This window comes from Hemiscyllium ocellatum, chromosome 2 (genome assembly GCF_020745735.1).
Source record: "Hemiscyllium ocellatum isolate sHemOce1 chromosome 2, sHemOce1.pat.X.cur, whole genome shotgun sequence".
In the NCBI taxonomy this organism is placed as follows: Eukaryota; Metazoa; Chordata; class Chondrichthyes; order Orectolobiformes; family Hemiscylliidae; genus Hemiscyllium; species Hemiscyllium ocellatum.
The window spans coordinates 131,946,862-131,965,149 of NC_083402.1; the positions used below are offsets into that span (position 1 = coordinate 131,946,862).

An 18,288-nucleotide genomic window follows, 5' to 3' on the forward strand; every position below is an offset into this window, starting at 1 on the left:
TTTACTGATTAACAATTCTCAGTACCATGTAATCCACCAGAAATGATCCTATTTTGAAAAATAGGCAAAAGTGAGGACCGCAGATCTGGAAACCAGAGTTTAGATCAGAGTTGTGCTGGAAAAGCACAGCTGATCAGGTAGCATTTGAGGAGCAGAATCTATTTTGAAAAATGTCTAGTGATGAGCAATTTATAGCTTTCCCCTCAAAGAGGTCATACTTCAGTCGAAAGGAGTCAAACAATAAGTGGACGATATGAGCCATTTCATCAGTTCTCTGTTGATTATAGTTATTAAAAGTCAAGGAAAAATAGTGAAATCTTCAACAATACCTGTTCTATCTTTCTACCAGCCATTCTTTAGTTAACTGATAAATAACATAACATGATGCTTAATAACCATTGGCAGTAACAGTTATTATATTAATGTTAAAGTCCCATGGTAACATTTGGACAAAGGTTCACAAAGTCTCTACGCTTGCAGCTCATATGGGAATTGACACGTTACCAATGGTCGGAATGTTATGTGTTTAGGGATGCACACAACTTTGCTATGACATCGAAGCCACACATGTGGACTAGGTCCATAACTACTTAAATTTTGCTAAGAAGAAAATTCATCACTTTGTCCCCCATTTTTCAGTTGAGTGAAATGTGGATAACCAAGAAAGATATTTCTATTACCCATGATGATCTACCATACCTGCTATTTCAATGCCCCGGGTGCAGGTGTGAGCAGGTGTGAGCTCTACATGACACAGGGGCGCTAAACATTGAGTGCTGAATATGGGGCAGAGAGACACTGGAAATGGCAGGTGAATGCTGAATATGGACCAAATGGTTGCTGGATAATAACTTGATGGATGCCATACAAGTGACTATGGTGGAGTGAGCAGCTGCAGGCCACGTGATTGAGACACCTTTCTATGAATCATCAATTCTGTCAAGAAGGTTAAACTTGAAGGGGACCATTAAGGCGTAATTCTGGCATTACAACTTGAGGAATTTCAGCAATAATATTTGTTCCTACTCCTGAACCTAAAATACTAATTTGTAATGGATGTTAATCTTTGATCAATTTTATTATTATCTGCTTGAATGTAGTGTTAATTAGAATTTAATTCCTACATTTTGTATATTTCTATAAACCAGGACAGATGTCGCAGCCCGGAAGGAGTCTGAGAGAGTTCTGGTTTCCAGAAGAGCAAGAAACATTGCCAAAAGGTAAAGTCTTTTGATAAATAGCATGCATGACATATTAAGTCTGTCAATGCTGAATAGTTCAGAAGAGCAGAAACAATCACTACAGCAGACAATGGCCCTGAAGGACTTGCATTGTAAGATGTCAACTTTAGGACTCTGGATTATATGACACCTTTGTGTTTTGGCTGAAGAACATGTAAGACCTTGTGAGTTCCTGTCGGCAACACACCTGGAAACACCAATATTCATGTTGCACTCTGCTCTTAACCTCCTTGCTACCGGCTGCTTCCAGGTACCAAAACGAAGCATCACGTGAATCAGGCAGTATAATGTTCAATCATGCATCATTGAGATGACAGATGGCCCATTCTGCTACTTGTCAGTATATATCAGGTTCATTTGCGGCATCAAACACCAGCTGGAGTGGCAAAGCTCATTATACCAGACACACAATATTGCGCAAACACAAGACTATATCAGAACACAGAATAGGACAGCACAGAGCAGAGCCTTCTGTCCACTGAGTCTGTGCTGACTGTGATGCTATTTTCAACAAATCTCAACTGACTGTGCATGGTCTGTATATGCCCTGTCTACTCATGTGTCTCTCATTCTGCCTCCTAAATGTTACTGTTGTATTCACATCTACCACCTCCTCTGGCAGTATATTCCAGGCTCGCAGCACCCTCTGCATTAAAAAAAAACTTGCCTTGCACACCTCCTTTAATTTTTTTCCCTTTCACCTGAAACCTATGCCTTCTATTATTTGACATTTCCACCCTGCGAAAAGATTTTGACCATCTACCCAACCCATTCCTCTCATAATTTTATATACGTCTATCAGACCACCCCTCAGCCTCTGGCATACTGGCAAAAACAATCCACGTTTGCCCAACTTCTCATGATAGCTAATGCAATCCAATCCAGGCAGCATCCTGATCAACCTCTTTGCTTCCTCTCCAAAGCCTCCACATCCTTCCTCTGGTGTGGCAACTAGAACTGCACACAACACTCCAAATGTGGCCTACCTAAAATATTCACTGCAATCACATTAATATTTGAACCAAAAATGCATTTTCAGTACAGTAACAATGAAAATAATTGAACATTTACCATTCAACTTGTGTACAAGTAGAAGATCCTTTATCAGAAATGCTCGGGACCAGCTGTTTTTCGGAATTCGGAATTTTTTGGGTTTCAGAGTAGTGACAGTTTAATGGTGAAATTTTTAAAAATCTTACTGGAGAAGCAGTCTTCCAACTAAGAACGTGTGTGTCACACCTCCCACACCGCAACTGAGTGACACACATCAAGTGGGTATCGGTTTGGGTTAACTGTTTGCTCGCCAAACAACCTTGTTAATGAGAAAAAAAACTTCACAAAACAACTTCATATTTTGGAACTTTTTGGGTTTTGGATGTTCGGATAAAGGATAAATCATCATCAAAAGACTATATGAAACTTCAGAATTCTATCTGCTAAGGGATATAGTTATGTGGTGATGTAGTAATATTGTCATTGGGAGATACACTGGCTAATGCTTCAGGATATGGATTTGAAAGCCATTATGGCAGATAGTGGAATTTGAATTTTAAAAAATTCCAAAACTGAAGAAAAGAAAGTCTAATGTTGACTATGAAACAATTATCATAAAAGCCCATTTCGTACACAAATGCATTTTAGGGAAGACGGGAAATCTGCCATTCTTCCCCAGTCTGGCCTATATGTAACTCCAATTCCATAGTAATGAGGTTGATTCATAACTGTCCTCTGAAATTACCTGGTTAGCCACTCAATTGAATTAACTTGGTACAAAGTCAAATAACAGGAATGAGATCAGACAGGTCACACAGCATTAAGCGAGTTACTGGAAATGGCAATGGCACACAGAGAACTGTCAACACTGTGAAGACTAAACATCGGGGAGGTTGTGGTCAAGTTGGGAGAGCTGGCACATGGGCTCCTCAAGCAACAAGCTGACACAGAATGGAATCATACTTTACAGATAATAGCCATGATAGCACTACTACCGGACCTGGGCAGGTCCTGACTTGCCAGCAGGATAGAATGGCACATTTGTATACAGTCAGAAGGAAGTTGCCTTGTGAGCATTTTGTGTTGACTTTGCATACCATGAATTCACATGGCATCAAGTCAAACATGGGCAAGCAAACCTCCTGCTGGTTACCATCTATTACTCACATTCAGTTGATAATTCAATATTTCTACATGTTGGATGATGCAATTAGGGAGACAGGGCATAGAATGTATACTGTACTGTGATGGGAGCTTCAATATCAATAAACAAGAGTGATTTGATTGTCCCACTGTTGATAAAACTGATGAATATTAAGGGACAGGATTGGACTTACGATAGGTGATGACGGAGCCAGCAACAGGATAAAATGTACCTGTTACAAATCTATCTTACAATGTCAATAGATCTGATAACTGCACAATTTTTGTGGAAACAAAATTCCCCCTTTGCATTGAGGATACCCTCAATCATGTTATGATGAATTAAATAGTTTTCCTAACGAATAGATATTATGTTGAATGAAATTGATTTCATAAACAATCAAATAACACAAGAATTGGCATCCATCTGTAGGTTACCATCAGCAGCAGAAGTGTACTCAGCTGCAATCTGTAAACTCATGGTCCACTTTACCATTAATGCTTGGCCAGGGGAACAATCCTGGTTTTTGGGAGAATGCAGGAGTTCATTCAGACATGACACTAGACAGACCTAAAAGTCAAGTGTCAACATGGTGAAGCTATAACACGAAATTAACCAGCAGCAAAAGCAGCATGTGACAGCAAAGCAATTATGCCTAATCTCTGCAGCACTGACACTGCTTAGGTGTGATGTAGTTAAACAATTCACTGGAGGATCACCTAACACACACCCCTCAATGATGAGGGAGCTCACAGTGCATTTGAAAGAACCTTCAACTTGAGTACTGAGCGGATGGTCCATTACAGCATCCTCCTGAGATTCTCAGCATCACAGATACCAGTCTTGAGCCAATTTGATTCACTCTACGTGATATCATGGAAAAGCTAAAGACAGTGGATTCTGCAAAGGCTAAGTGTCCTGATAACATTCAAGCAGTAGTTCTGAAGACTGCTGCTCCAGAATTAGCTGCACTCCATTAACTGAGACTTTCCAGTAAAGTTAAAACAGTGGCATCCATCTGACAAGATGGGAAATTGCCCAGGTGTATCCTGTCAAAAAAACCCCATTGACGTTCAGCTTGGATTCTACAATCTGATTCTAGTGAACCTATATATATATATATATATATATATTTCCCAAATGAGTTACCAGAGGAAGTGGTGGCTGCTAGTACAATTACAACATTTAAAAGTCATCTGTATGGGTACTTGAATAGGAAGGGTTTAGAGGGATATGGTTCAAAGTCAAAAAATGTGGCATTGGAAGACCACAGCTGGTCAGGCAGCATTTGAGGAACAGGAAAGTCGACGTTTCGAGCATAAGCTGTTCATCACAAATGTGACGCATTCCTGATGAAGAGCTTATGCTTGAAACACCTACTCTCCTGCTCCTCGGATGCTGCATGACCGGCTGTGCTTTTCCAGGCCACACTTTTTCACTCTGATCTCCAACATCTGCAGTACTCACTTTCTCCTGGACATGGGTCAAATGCTGACTAATGGGACTAGATTTATTTAAGATATCTGCTCGGCATGGGACAGAAGGGTTCTTTTCCATGCTGTACATCTCTATGACTTTGTGAGTCTAAATCTAACCAAAGCAATGTTTGCTTTTCAGGGGGTGTTTATCATGCATTCACATGAAGACAGAATACAAGATTAGCACTGGGAAGTAAGAATTAACTGCTGCAGATATATTGACTATACTTCTGTAGAACTCACAGAGGCCAGAACCATAGACCTGCATAGTGTCATGAGAATAGAATACATCAATGCAAATAACTAGCCTCCTGAGACATTGGGGACTTACCCCTCTCAACTCCGGAAAATTCATCAGATACAGCAGAAATCTTACAATATAATTTTTAAGGATTTCGTAGAATTTCTGTTATTTTTCTGGAGCTATTCCTGGAGAAACTAAAAATTAAGCCTGAAAATTCACCTCCAATGTTTCCAGCATTTGGCATTATTTGACGCTGCTCGAATAACAATTTGAAATGGGTTGCAGCATGTTGCACAGTGAAGTGTTTTGCCATGAAAGGAAATACACATGAACTTGTGGAAGAAAAGGAGTGACAAAAGTCCCACACGATGACTGAGGCGTATAACTTAGAAGTAAGTTACAAATATTTATTTCCCCTTATAGGCCAGAGAACTTTGATTTAGCTTTTCATCCCTCTCCAGACCATATATGGAACCTCATGGTGAATGGTATCTCAACCTGATGCAGAATACACCATAATTATATCGAACAGGCTACATGGGATAGGTAACCTTTTCCTATTGACTTTATCAGAGATATGGGCCAAGCACAGATGTGTGGGACTCATTTAGTTTGAGATTATGGTGGGCATGGACTCGTTGGACTGAAGGGTCTGTTTCTGTGCTGTTTGACTCTATGACTCTAGACTTGATGTGATACATAACCCCACGACTTGAACTCAATCTAAAGCAACACTGGTCGAGGTCAGACATGTGTACATACAGTCTCTCAATTAATTTTATGCATAATCTTCGGTACAAGTTTAAAAAGTCGACATTATTGATTTACCAATCCATTTTGCATAATTATGTCAAATTGATGGATTTAGAACGTATACATTTGGGATAAGAATGGCTATTTCTCGATGGATTTCTGGAGCATGTTATTCAAACATATTACCTGACCATCATGCAACCAGGCTAGGTGGGAAGGAAACATCACACTTATTAAAGCAAACATAAAATATACAATTCTAGAGTACTAGTTAGCACTGTCAGCAAGGGAAGATGTTCCACATTCTCCTTTCATGGTTCTGACCACTGTGTGCCATTATGTCTTACCGTAATCCAACTTATCTGGGTTCCCAGATCTCTGAAGTATAATGTAACGATGGAGGATGCTGCAAGGTTCTTAACAACTTTGGTATCATTCAGGAGAGGACCAGCTGCAAACAGGCAAGACAAGAATCAATATTAAGTTAATCTCAACACTTCAGGAAACACAGTGAGTGCTGTAGTTTCTGCATTACTGCAACAATTGAAATAATTCAATACTGGAAGAATACTAAACGAGAAAAAGAATTGTGGATGCTGAAAATCAGAAGCAAACGCAGAAATTGCTGGACAAGCTCAGCAGGGTTTGCAGTAATTGAGGAGAGAAAGCAGAAGTTAACATTTCAGATCCAGTGCTTCTTCTGAAGAAAAGCACAAAATGTTAACTTTGCTTTCTCTTCTCAAATAGAGGCAGACCTATTGAATATTGGAAGAATGCTGCTCATGTTATAGTTGTCTAATTATAAGATATAATTTATGTAAAAGGATAAATTAGCCTATTGAAAATAAAAGCTCTAACCAACCCTTTTAAAAATAGAACTCACCAGGAAGGTCTCTGAGATAAAATTAGAGTGAGAATTCTCAGCCCAAAACAGAAAGAGTGAAAATGACAGTGGGATAAAGGACAAAAGTCTCAAATGGGCAGAAGATGCTAGAGTCGGCCAAAGAGAGGCGACTCCCTGTGGGAATGAATTGAATTGAATTGAATTTAATGTCAGGTGTATCGAGGCACAGTGAAAAGCTTTGTCTTGTGAGCAATACAGGCAGATCACATACTTAAACAGCATAGATAGTAAATAATAGGTAAACAGTAGCAAAAAACCAAAACACAGGTACAGGTGAATGTTAAAAGTTTGTGAGTCCATTCAGTATTCTAACAACGGTAGGGTAGAAACTGTTACAAAACCAGCTGGTGCATGTGTTCAGGCTTCTGTACCTTCTCCTCAATGGCAGAGGTTATAGAAAAGCATTGCCAGGGTGGGATGGATCTTTAAGAATGCTGGCAGCCTTTCCTCGACAGTGGGCCTGGTAGATGGATTCTATAGATAGGAGGCTGGCCTTTGTAATTGTCCGGGCCAAGGTCACCACTCTCTGTAACCACCTCCGATCTTGAATGGTACAGTTGCCATGCCAGGTAGTGATACATCCAGACAGAATGCTCTCAATGGTGTACCTATAAAAGTTGGCAAGGGTATTCACTGTCATACCAAATTTCCTCAGCTGCCTCAGGAAGAAGAGATGTTGTTGGGCCTTTGTTATCAGTGTATCCACATGAAGAGTCCAAGAAAGCTTGTTGTGGATAACCACTTCCAGGAGCTTGACACTCTTCACTTGTTCCAACCTCTCTGCTCTTAATGTGTAACATCCCGCCGAAAGTCAATAATGAATTCCTTGGCTTTGCTGGCATTCAGAGCTAGGTTGTTCTCAGTGCATAATTTTTCCACATCTTTCACCTTCCATCTGTAGTCTGTTCCGTCACCATCTGAGATTCGACCGACTATGGTGGTGTCATCAGCGAACTTGTAAATGACATTAGTCTGTATTTAGTGACATATTCATGGGTATACAGTGAGTACATTAGGGGTCTGAGTACTCACCCCTGGGAGCTCCACTATTAAGTGTTAGTGATGATGAAATATTGTCCCCAATCTTCACTGATTGCGGCCTATGAGTCAGGAAACTGATGATCCATTTGAAGAGAGTGGGGCTTATTCTGAGATCACTAAGTTTAATAATCAGTCTCGAGGAGTTAATAATGTTGAAAGCTGAACTGTAGTCAATGAGTAGGATTCTTACGTAGCTATTCATGGTGTCAAGATATTCGAGGGAGTAGTGAAGGGCAAGTGATATGGCATTTGATGTGGATCTGTTGGTTCGATAGGCAAATTGGAGTGGATCAAGAGTAGTGGGGAGGCTGGAGTTGATTAATGCCATGACCAGCCTTTCAAAGTACTTCATGACCACCGAAGTGAGGGCCACTGGGCGGTAGTCATTGAGACATGCTGCATGAGCCTTCTTAGGCACAGGGATGATGTTGGCCCTCTTGAAACAGGCAGGCACAGTGGCCTGCTACAGATAGAGCTTGAAGACATCCGTTTAGACCTCTGCCAGTTCATCTGCTCATGCCCTGAGTGTACAGCCTGGTACTCTCTCTGGTCCCATCGCTTTCCTTGAATTCATGCAAAGGAAAACTGATCTGACCTTTGATGCAGTGACTGTTGGGATAAGTTCATCAGGACTTCTTGGAAGAGGTATTACCTCTCCGCTGAAATTCTGTTCAAAGTGAGCATAGAAGGCATTGAGACGATCTAGGAAGGATGTGTCATCATCTGTTACCTTGCACTGTCTCTTTTTAGAACCTGTGATGTCATTCAGTCCCTGCCATAGTCGCCAGGTGTCTGTCTGGATCCCTAGTTTGGATAGGTATTGATCTTTGGCTGCCTTAATGGCTCTGCAAAGGTCATACTTGGATTCTTTGCATTTGAGTGGGTCTCTTGATCCGAAGGCCTCACGCCTGGTTTTTAGCAGTTTCTGTATGTCCTGATTCATCCAGAGTTTTCTATTGGGGAATACAAGGATTGACTTCCTCGATTTACAGTCCTCCACACACTTTCTGGTAAAGTCTGTGACGGTGGTGGCGTCCAAGGTACGTGCGGCCTGTTTGAACATGATCCGATAAGCCAATTCCAGGCAGCACCAGAGTTGATCCTCTGCCACCTCTGACCAGCACTGGGCCTGAACACCTGAGGGAGTCTCCTGCTTGAGCTTTTGCATGTAAGCCAGGAGAGGAAACATGGCATTGTGGTCGGAGTTCCTGAAATGATGGAGCGGTAGGCATCATTGGTGTAGCAGTGGTCTAAAATATTTGGGCCCCTGGTGGAGCAGGTAATGTTCTTGTGGTACTTGGGCAACACCCTTCCTTAGATTGGTTTGGCTGGATGCAGGTACCTTCACAGACAACCAACACAGTGAATTTCATTGCACAGTCTTCCCTTTACCACCAAGGACATAATTATTTTCTTAAGGATGTGATTCTATGCTTGGCATCTTTGGATGATCCCTCCTTCAAGTATCTGCCCTTTACAAGTCAGCAATCAGCAAGAGTGGACACTAACATTAATTGACATGAAGGTAAGGCAGATTTTAAGTCAGCGTATGATATTTGAGTTTTAGTTTTGAAGAAGGGTCACTGGACTAAAAATGTTAATGCTACTTTTCTCCACAGGTGTTGCGAGACCCGTTAAGTTCCTCCAGCGATTTCTGCTTTTGTTTCATAATCTTGCAGTTCTTTGTATCTTACGATGTCTGAGTGTTGTGCAGTTAACTCTCTCATGACAGGTAGTAAGTTTGGGACACAATCCTAAAGTGTCTCTCTTTCAGCATTCTGTCAATGTTTGCGTAGACTGCTAAGTTGTCCTGACGTGCAACTTCCTATGGCACACATCCCAGCTTTGAAAGACAACACATTCCCTCGAAAAGTGATAGAACGAAACATCACCTCAAGAGATATGTAGAATCATCAGTGATTCTGTACTCCCACTGACCAGGCAGGAATAAGTTCAGATAATTTGAGTAGAGCAGGTCATATCCTATTCCCTGTACATTCCGTATAAAGTTGGTGTTGTCTGCATTCAAGTGCAATGCTCTGGCTGCAGTCAACAATAGCACAGTTCAGTCGCACAGTGTGATGCCACATGCTGCTGGCAGTCAAGGAGTCAATTGCTTTTGAGAGATGGACAGTGTTTGGCCCTTGAGATATCTGAAGAGGATATTTACCTGTCTAATGTGTGCAACTCAATAAAGTCCAGCAGCAAAAAAAAACTTTACAACAAATATTTTAACCGTGGAGGTGAGTATATATTTACAAAAGTGAAAGGTTATGTTTCACTCTGGTCATCAACATACAACCCCAGTAATTTTTTTTTCTTTCTCTGTTTCCTGCTTATTTAGGTCCAGTGCTGAAAATGTGTTGCTGGAAAAGCACAGCAGGTCAGGCAGCATCCAAGGAGCAGGAGAATCGACATTTCGGGCATGAGCCCTTCTTCAGGAATCCTGAAGAAGGGCCCATGCCCAAAACGTCAATTCTCCTGCTCCTTGGATGCTGCCTGACCTGCGGCACTTTTCCAGCAACACATTTTCAGCTCTGATCTCCAGCATCTGCAGTCCTCACTTTCTCCTATTTAAGTCCAGTTCCAACTTTGGCAACTGGGAAGGCAGGAGCCTGATTGGTCTTTGGACCTGCTGGATGGGAAGACATAGACTTTCATCTCTAGGTAGCTTGGGGCCTAAAGGGCTCACTTCAAACAATACATCAGTCTTGCAAAGCTTGCTGGTAAAGTTTGCCAGTTTCTGTCCAGCAAACATGGTATTAGATCATTTAATTTAATGAATAGATGATCCCAGGTTTAATTATCCATGGAATCTAAATCTTAAATTTCAATTAAAACAATATTATTGTTTCTTTCACAAGTGAGTGTTAATCTTTTCCTGGATCATTGTTTGTAAATGTTTTCCACTGCCAAGATTAAACTGACCACACTGTTATTCCTGAGTTTAGCCTTATTGTTTTCTTTGAAGAAAGATCTTATATTTACCATTCTCCAGTACTCATTGTCACTCCAATATACAGAGAGAACTTGAAGATTATAACTTATGCCACTCCAACTTTTATTGTCATTTCCTTCATAATGTTTTGCTTGTTCCTGGACTTATCAGCTATAAGTACATCCAGCCTATCGAATACCTCCTCTTAAATATTTTAGCTGATTGAGTGCTTCATTTATCTTCACCAGACTATGCCATTCATGGATTCTTCAGTTTGACAACGATAGGTGGAAAGTTCTCATCCCTTTCTTCTCTCTCTGATTGACCCCACTTTCACTTTCTCTGACAGAAAACTATAAATTCAGTTTTATGTTAACAGCCAATACCTTTTCATATTCATTTGTTGTCTTTCTTCCTTTTACATTACTCTCTGTAATTGCTGTGATCGTGATAATGATGAAAAAAAGAACAATTGACTGAATTCCATCATCTGACTTTAATACCTGAGACTCTCATGAATTGATTGGTCTTAAAAAGGAAAAACAAACACAGACTTAAAATAGCCATGGCACTCATCTGGTCAAACAGGCTGAGAACTGAAGATGGTTCACAGGACTTGAGACGTTAACTCTGTATTCTCTCCACAACTGATGTCAGACCAGCTGAATTTTTCCAGCAAGTTCTGTTTCAGTTTGTTTTAGATCGGTAATGTCCACAGTTATTTGCTTTATTTTAGTGGAATAAACAAAATCATCTGAACTGAAATTCAGAATTTTTATTAAAATACATTGGTGGAATTTACCCATTTGCAATTCATGGGGTTTGTTTGTTTGTTTATCTGGAGTGAGATTCATGGCATATAGTTCGCCATGGCTCAGAGCAGTCTTTCTCACACAATTTTCAGTGAAAGAAAATCTGATTCTGCAATCAAGTTTGATTCAGAAAATGGTCTAAGACAGATCAATAGTCTTGGACAGTTACAACTTAGTCAAGATTTTAATGAGGATAGTATTGTAACACCCATGCCCACTTCGGTAAGAAAATATATAAATATTGTAAGGATTGACTTGCCATTACAGGTATACAAATTCATCAGTTGCTAAAGAACACAATCTAAAGGAGGTGACTGTTCATTGGCTTTAACTTCTTCCATATTATGACTGAGTGTAACATATTTCAACTGGTGTTTCTATCTAATCTAAGAAAAGACTTTTGTGTATAATTTGGTTTTTGAGTAGTTAAAAATTATTTCTCATAATTCCCAGACCTGAATTGGAGTTTAAGCTATGAAGACCAAAAAGTTATGGCTCACACTTGAAAAACTGACGATTAGTTAAGAAAAGACAACAGATTTGTTAAGGAAAAAATGTGCTTAATTAACTTGTTTCAATTGTTTAATGAGGTGGCAGAAAGGCTTGTTGAATGACATGCTGTAAATATGGTACTTGAAAAGGATTCTGATAAAATTTCACTTAATAGCTTTTATAATGATGCTGAAACCCATTGCTATGAACTTGGCTGAGTGAGAGGAAACAGAGAACAGAAGTAAAAAATTGTGTTCTGGACTGGAGCAGGTTATTCTATGGGGCCTCCAGGGATTTTCTTTTGTACTGGAACCATTATTTCCTCTATCTATTTTAATGATTAGACTTTGACTCCTCCTTCATAATTTGCAGATGAAAGGAAAAAATGGAAGCATCTCAAATTGTGGATAGTGAGACTTTAAAAGAAAATATATAGGCTAGTGGAAGTGGTGTGGTAATAATGACCAGATGCAAGACAAGATAAAGGGCACAAGTCTAAAAGGGATGCAGTATCAGAGATACCAGCTTTTATTATGAATGGTTGCAGGATAGATTAGAAAAGTAGATGAAAAGTTAGTAGGATTTTGGAATTAAAATACTGTACAAAAGCAAGGAGGCTATGGCAAACATTATAACTCTGGTTTTGCCTCAAATCAATATTGCTTACAATTCAAGTGACAGCACTTTATTAAGCTTTGAAGGGGGATGGTGGCATGTAGAAAACAATTATAGTAATCGTTTCAGTGTTGCATGATTTCTGTTATGTGCATAAATTGGAGAAGTCAGAGTTGTTCTCCGTGGAGAAGAGAAGAGGAAGAAGTGAGTTCATTCAAGGTGTTCAAAATCATGAGGAACCTTAACACAACAGAAAGAGAATTGTCCTCATTAGGGAGGCATCAAGAAGTAGAGGAGATCAATTTAAGGTTAATTAAGGCAAAAGAAACAGTGATGACATGAGGAAAACAGTATTGTGCATTGAATAGCTGAGATCTAGAACGCATTGCCAGAGAGTGAGTTGGAGGCAGTTTCAATCAGAGTTTTTCAAAAGGTATTGAATAAGAAGATGAAAAGAAAAGTTTTGGAGGTCTAAGGAAAGATGTGAGGAAATTGGACTGGTTGGATAACATTTGCAGTGGGTTAGTTATGACATTATGGCCTGAATGGCTTCCTCCTGTAAGGATCTCTCTCTATTTTCTTTCTCTTTGTATGTGCATGAACCTCGAGATTATCTAAATCTACACCTATGCTAAAAGGCACTGAGCTGCAACCAGTATTTCAAAATGTACTCTCTGCCAATGCCAATTCAAATTCAATTTTACCTGGCATCCTACACATAATTCACAATTTGTTCTCAGGCATCAAACTAAGCACCGGCACTAGTGATTATCTACTTCACCACCTAAAAGACAGAGGCTAGACAGTGCAATATTTAATTACAGTAACTTCTCATAATTTAAATGTATAATTTATCAATGACTTACCAGAATGACGAGAGATAAAATAAAAACGTTAATGTACACAACTGGACATAGGACATCAAGGGACAGATTTAACAGAACTGAAATGTTCTTCAAACTAGCCATATTCTCTCTGTCTGGCACATTGCCAGGCATCAATCTAATGTGCTGCTTCCCAGTTAATTGCACAGGAGAAACAGCAGAACTGGAAGGAAAAAGCCTTTTAGGAATGAAAAGAGTTTGGCTTACTTTCAACACTTCCAGTGATGTATGAAATTACTGGAGCCAGGCTTCACGTCAGTGCTCAGTAACCACTGGAGCACAAAGTAAAGCAGCTTGTTCAAACAATTTTCCTTTCAGTCCACTTTGGTCTGACCAATGTGTTTCTCCTTTACAAGGGATTTTTGATGGATTAGTCCCTGTTATCGGTGCTACGATTATTTGAGTGATAAATGCAAGATAACACATTCAACTACACATTATTATCTGATGCTTTTCGTACCTTGTTTAAATTTTGAACAGGAAGTTGTCTTATAGAATGAGAGGTGATTGCTTGAATTAATAAAAGTGACAATATGTAATTTCATAAAAGCTTAGTGTAATCAGCATAGGTGAAAGTTGGAAGCAATTGTTATATCCTCCATTGTACAATTTCATATATTAAGTAAAATTGAGGTGAGTATTCAACATGTGCATTGGGATTAATTCCTCAATTGCTCCAGCTCCATACACTGACATAGCAACAGCCTCAATGTTAGGCCATAATGAATAGGAATACGTGTAGGCTATTTGGTCTCTTGAGCACATTCTGCTATTCAATACGTTCACGACTGATCTGATACTCCTCACGCTTCCTTGCATGCACTTTTTTCATAATCCTCAATTTTCTACTGATCAAGAATCTATCTATTTCAACCTTAAACACATATAAAGACTCTGCCCCCACAGCTGTCTATATGGTAAGAGGTTCCAAGACTAAAACCCTCTCAGACAAGAAATTCCTCCTCAACTTAGACTTAAATTGCTGCCCCCTTATTCTGAGACAATGTCCTCTGTTCCTAGACTCTCCCATGATGGAACATTCTCTCAGTATTTACTCTGTCAAACCCCTCAAGAATCCTGTGGGCTCCAATGAGATCACATCTCATTCTTCTAAATTCCAATATGTAGAGTCCCAAGCCGTTTAACTTTTGTTCACAAGACAATCCCTCCATAACGTAGATCATCCGAGTGAACCCACCCAGAGCTGCCTTAAATGAAATATTTTTTCCTAAATAGAAACTGCCCACAGCACTCCATATGTGGTTTCATCAATCTTTACAGTTGTGGTACCATTCCCCAATTGTATACTTCACAAGGAATAAAGAATTGAATTGAAGTTGCATGTCAGGATATTGAATTTCAAGTATTCAATTTCAAAGTGTTTCAAGTATTTATGCTGGCATAATATCTATAAGTAGTCCTGCTTAGAATATTTAGGGTTAGTATAAATTCACTGTATTCATTTACATACATGTACAATTGCACACCTTCTTCTAGATCACACACACACACATACGCAAACACACACACACACACACACACACACACACACACATCCAACTCAGCTTCCTTCTGTCATCTTTATCATCATAAATCCTGGTCTTCAGTAACAAGTGGTTTGTTGCGCAGGATAGAGCAAACAATGTGGCAGTATAGGACTTGATAACTGTGATGTTGTACATCCATGGTTCTGATTGTCCCTGTATACATTGTTCCTGTGCAGCTTCAGCACTCGTATGCACTTGAAAAAGTGAAAAATTGACCGGTACTTTTGTGTTTCCACAAAAAGTAGGGAAATTCCAATCTGCCAAAGTGGCATCTCATCAACCTACTCAAATCATTAAATGTGTCATTGACACTGTTATCAACAGTACTTATTCACAAGTAAAATAATCAATGATTTTCAGTTTGAATTCTGCCAGGACCACTCATTGTGATCTTGGCATATACATGAAAATATGGTTAAATTTAATATGTGAAATAAAAGTGACTGCTTTTGACATCGTGGGAGCATTTAACCAAGCACAGGGTATATTGTTTAAAAAGCTCCAGTTGCACTAAAGCCATGGAGAATGAGGTGAAAATGGTCATTACTTGCCACTTATCAGCCTGGACATGAATGCTGTGTACAAGCTCAAGCAACTACATATCTGAAAAATGGCAAATGGGTCTAAACACTGGGATTTGCAGTCAACAGCAAACAAGGCCATTTTATTAAACACCAATAAAGGTAAGGTCATTATGAAAGTAATGTTTCCTCTGGAGATGCTGGGTGCATCCAAAGCCGAGTCCCTTTACCTCAGGATGACTCAGCTGCAAGAATGACAGAAGGATGACTGAAAATCAATGTAGATATTGTGATTTTGCCTTGTTTCTAGTCTCACACTCTTTGCATCATAAGCTTTATAATAGACAGGCGCCTCAACACTCACAATGTACATCCAAGGTCAGAACCTGGTGTATCAAAGTCCTGGTCTATTTTCTGATTATTCTATTGCACTCCTGCTGTGCTATTGTGACATTATGACAGATCTGCTCAGGACATTCAGCACCATTATATGTTTTTAGCTTGCACATATATTGAAAGGGCACAGTTATTACCACACTAGTGTTCCCTTAAATATTCTGATTGTCGTTGGGTCCTTTGAAAGCCAGCTGAGGTAATATTTTGTTACAGTTTTTGATACATTGAATCATGGAACAGGCTTGAAAGGTGGAATGATCTACTCCTTTTCTTTATTTTTCCATGCTTCTATATTAATGTCAACTGATTCAGATGTTGAAAGTAATGAAATTCTTCATAAAGTCCAATAGGAAGCAATACATTTCACTACTGTATTTTTACTGCTTAAAATAAACCAACATTTCTATTCTTAAAGAATAAAATATATGCTATGATCTCTTGAGACATTGCTTACAGTGTTATGACCAAATACAGAGTAGAAAGTAAATCCCCCTCTTTCTTTCCTGAGGTTGCTATTACAGAGTTTGAACTCTTTAGAAGTGTGGTCGTTCTTGAAATAACTGCACAAAGACCAATATCCTGTCAACCTGTCACCCTTTATTTACACATACATGGCACTAACTCAGCTAGCTCAGAGTTGCCTCCTAAAGTGAACAGAATCTCTGAAACTCCTGTTTATATCTGTCAGCCAGGGCTCCTGGATTAGACCAGGTTGACGCCCTCAAACAGGAAGCTCATATTCTATGGTCCACATGGCTGCTCTCATTCCAATCACTACAGTTCCCACTTTCATATGCATTTGAATGCATATTAAAACAAGGAAAATGAAAATGCCACATGGATACCTTTGAGTTGATTAGAATGAAAGGAGTTAGCTTATTGAAACTCACTCAGGCATTGAATAAAATTATTTTAAAAGGTTTAAAAATTCCCAAATTCCACAGCATGTATTGACATTTAAGTAAACAGAATAACATGCAAGCTGACAGGAGTAGGAATTGAAATAAAAACATTCATGATCCTTTGATGAAAGAAATGTGTTGATTCTTCTGTGTTGTGTTTCAGATGCAATTCTTCTGGTGACAGTTGTGCAGCAGTTTTCCGTGTCTTCAAAGATGTTGATTCACAGATGGTATTCACCCAGGGCTGATCACCTTTTTCTTCCACAGAGAGAGAGAGAGAGAGAGAGAGAGATAGCCCTTTTATCCTTCCTGATATTACTGCACATTTCTGAATGCCTTTATTATATTTGTAGCAAATTGTCACAGCTTGTATCCTGGCTACTCGCAGGAGGTGGGACTGATATGTGAAAAACCTGATTATTGACCCGCAACAGGATCAATTCAATTTTACAGAAGGAGTATTGATGTTCCATTATCACAGTATCCCTGTTATGCTTTTTGATATAGTCATCAGTGGGAAGTGGAGTGGGGGAACCATTCTTCCTCTTTGCACACAGTATTTAAGTCTTTGTTCAAAATATCCCTCCTGTCGAGAAGTTGTGTCCCCACAGGCATTTAAATATTTCATTATGAGCTTTATATTTCAAATTATGAATTTGAATGTCCCCGTCATTACCCCTTGAATAGCCTTTTCTGGGGAGGGGGTGAAGTGGGGGTAGTCATGCCTAGCCATTACACATTCCCTTTGTGTATTCCTGAGAATTTGGCTATAAGGTCTAGTGATTTTGATGGTCACTTTTAACTGCTCCAGTCCATTTTTATCTCAACCCTAAAGACCAAGTATTTTAAGTTAGTCAATAAAGCTTTAAAGTTTATTGGTTCTTACCTTGCGCCATAATGATATATGACAGGATTAAATGTAATGTTTAGATAAAGTGTGGTTAAATAGAGGGAATAATTGGACAAAGGTTGATGGTTGTCAGTGTAAAGTTAAAAAAAAACAATTCTTGCCTTTGTATTAAAGTTAATTGTATTTCATTATTTTTAAATAAGTCACAAAATGGTGTGGGATGTGTTTGGCCATTTGAATGGATTAGATGTATCTGTGCATTACAACTGGAAGTTGGTGAGATTTAGGCTGTATTTAGAGTTTGATGGGTTTACAAAAGAAGTTTAAACGTGTCCTCATTTTTCTGGTGGGGGGGGGGGGGCATGATTTGTGAACTGTCTGCATCCCGTCCTATCTAGCAAACTTTTCCTGCTGCCTCATTTGTCTGATTGTCATTTTCAGTCAAGCGTGTTCCAGGTAGCTGGCTGGCTGAATGATGAGCAGTTTGTGTGCAATTCAATATTCTAGCTACCCTGCAGCTCTTAAAGGCAGGC

The 18,288-nt window shown here is 39.4% G+C and overlaps 1 protein-coding gene across 1 annotated transcript in view; it reads right to left on the reverse strand.

Moving 5' to 3' along the window:
- Positions 1–18,288, reverse strand: part of LOC132826184 (trans-2,3-enoyl-CoA reductase-like) — a 129,551-nt gene that overhangs the window by 44,420 nt on the left and 66,843 nt on the right. Inside the window, exon 4 of the mRNA XM_060841832.1 lies at positions 6,201–6,304. Coding sequence (XP_060697815.1) covers positions 6,201–6,304 — 104 coding nt within the window. The remainder of the gene's footprint in view (positions 1–6,200; positions 6,305–18,288) is intronic.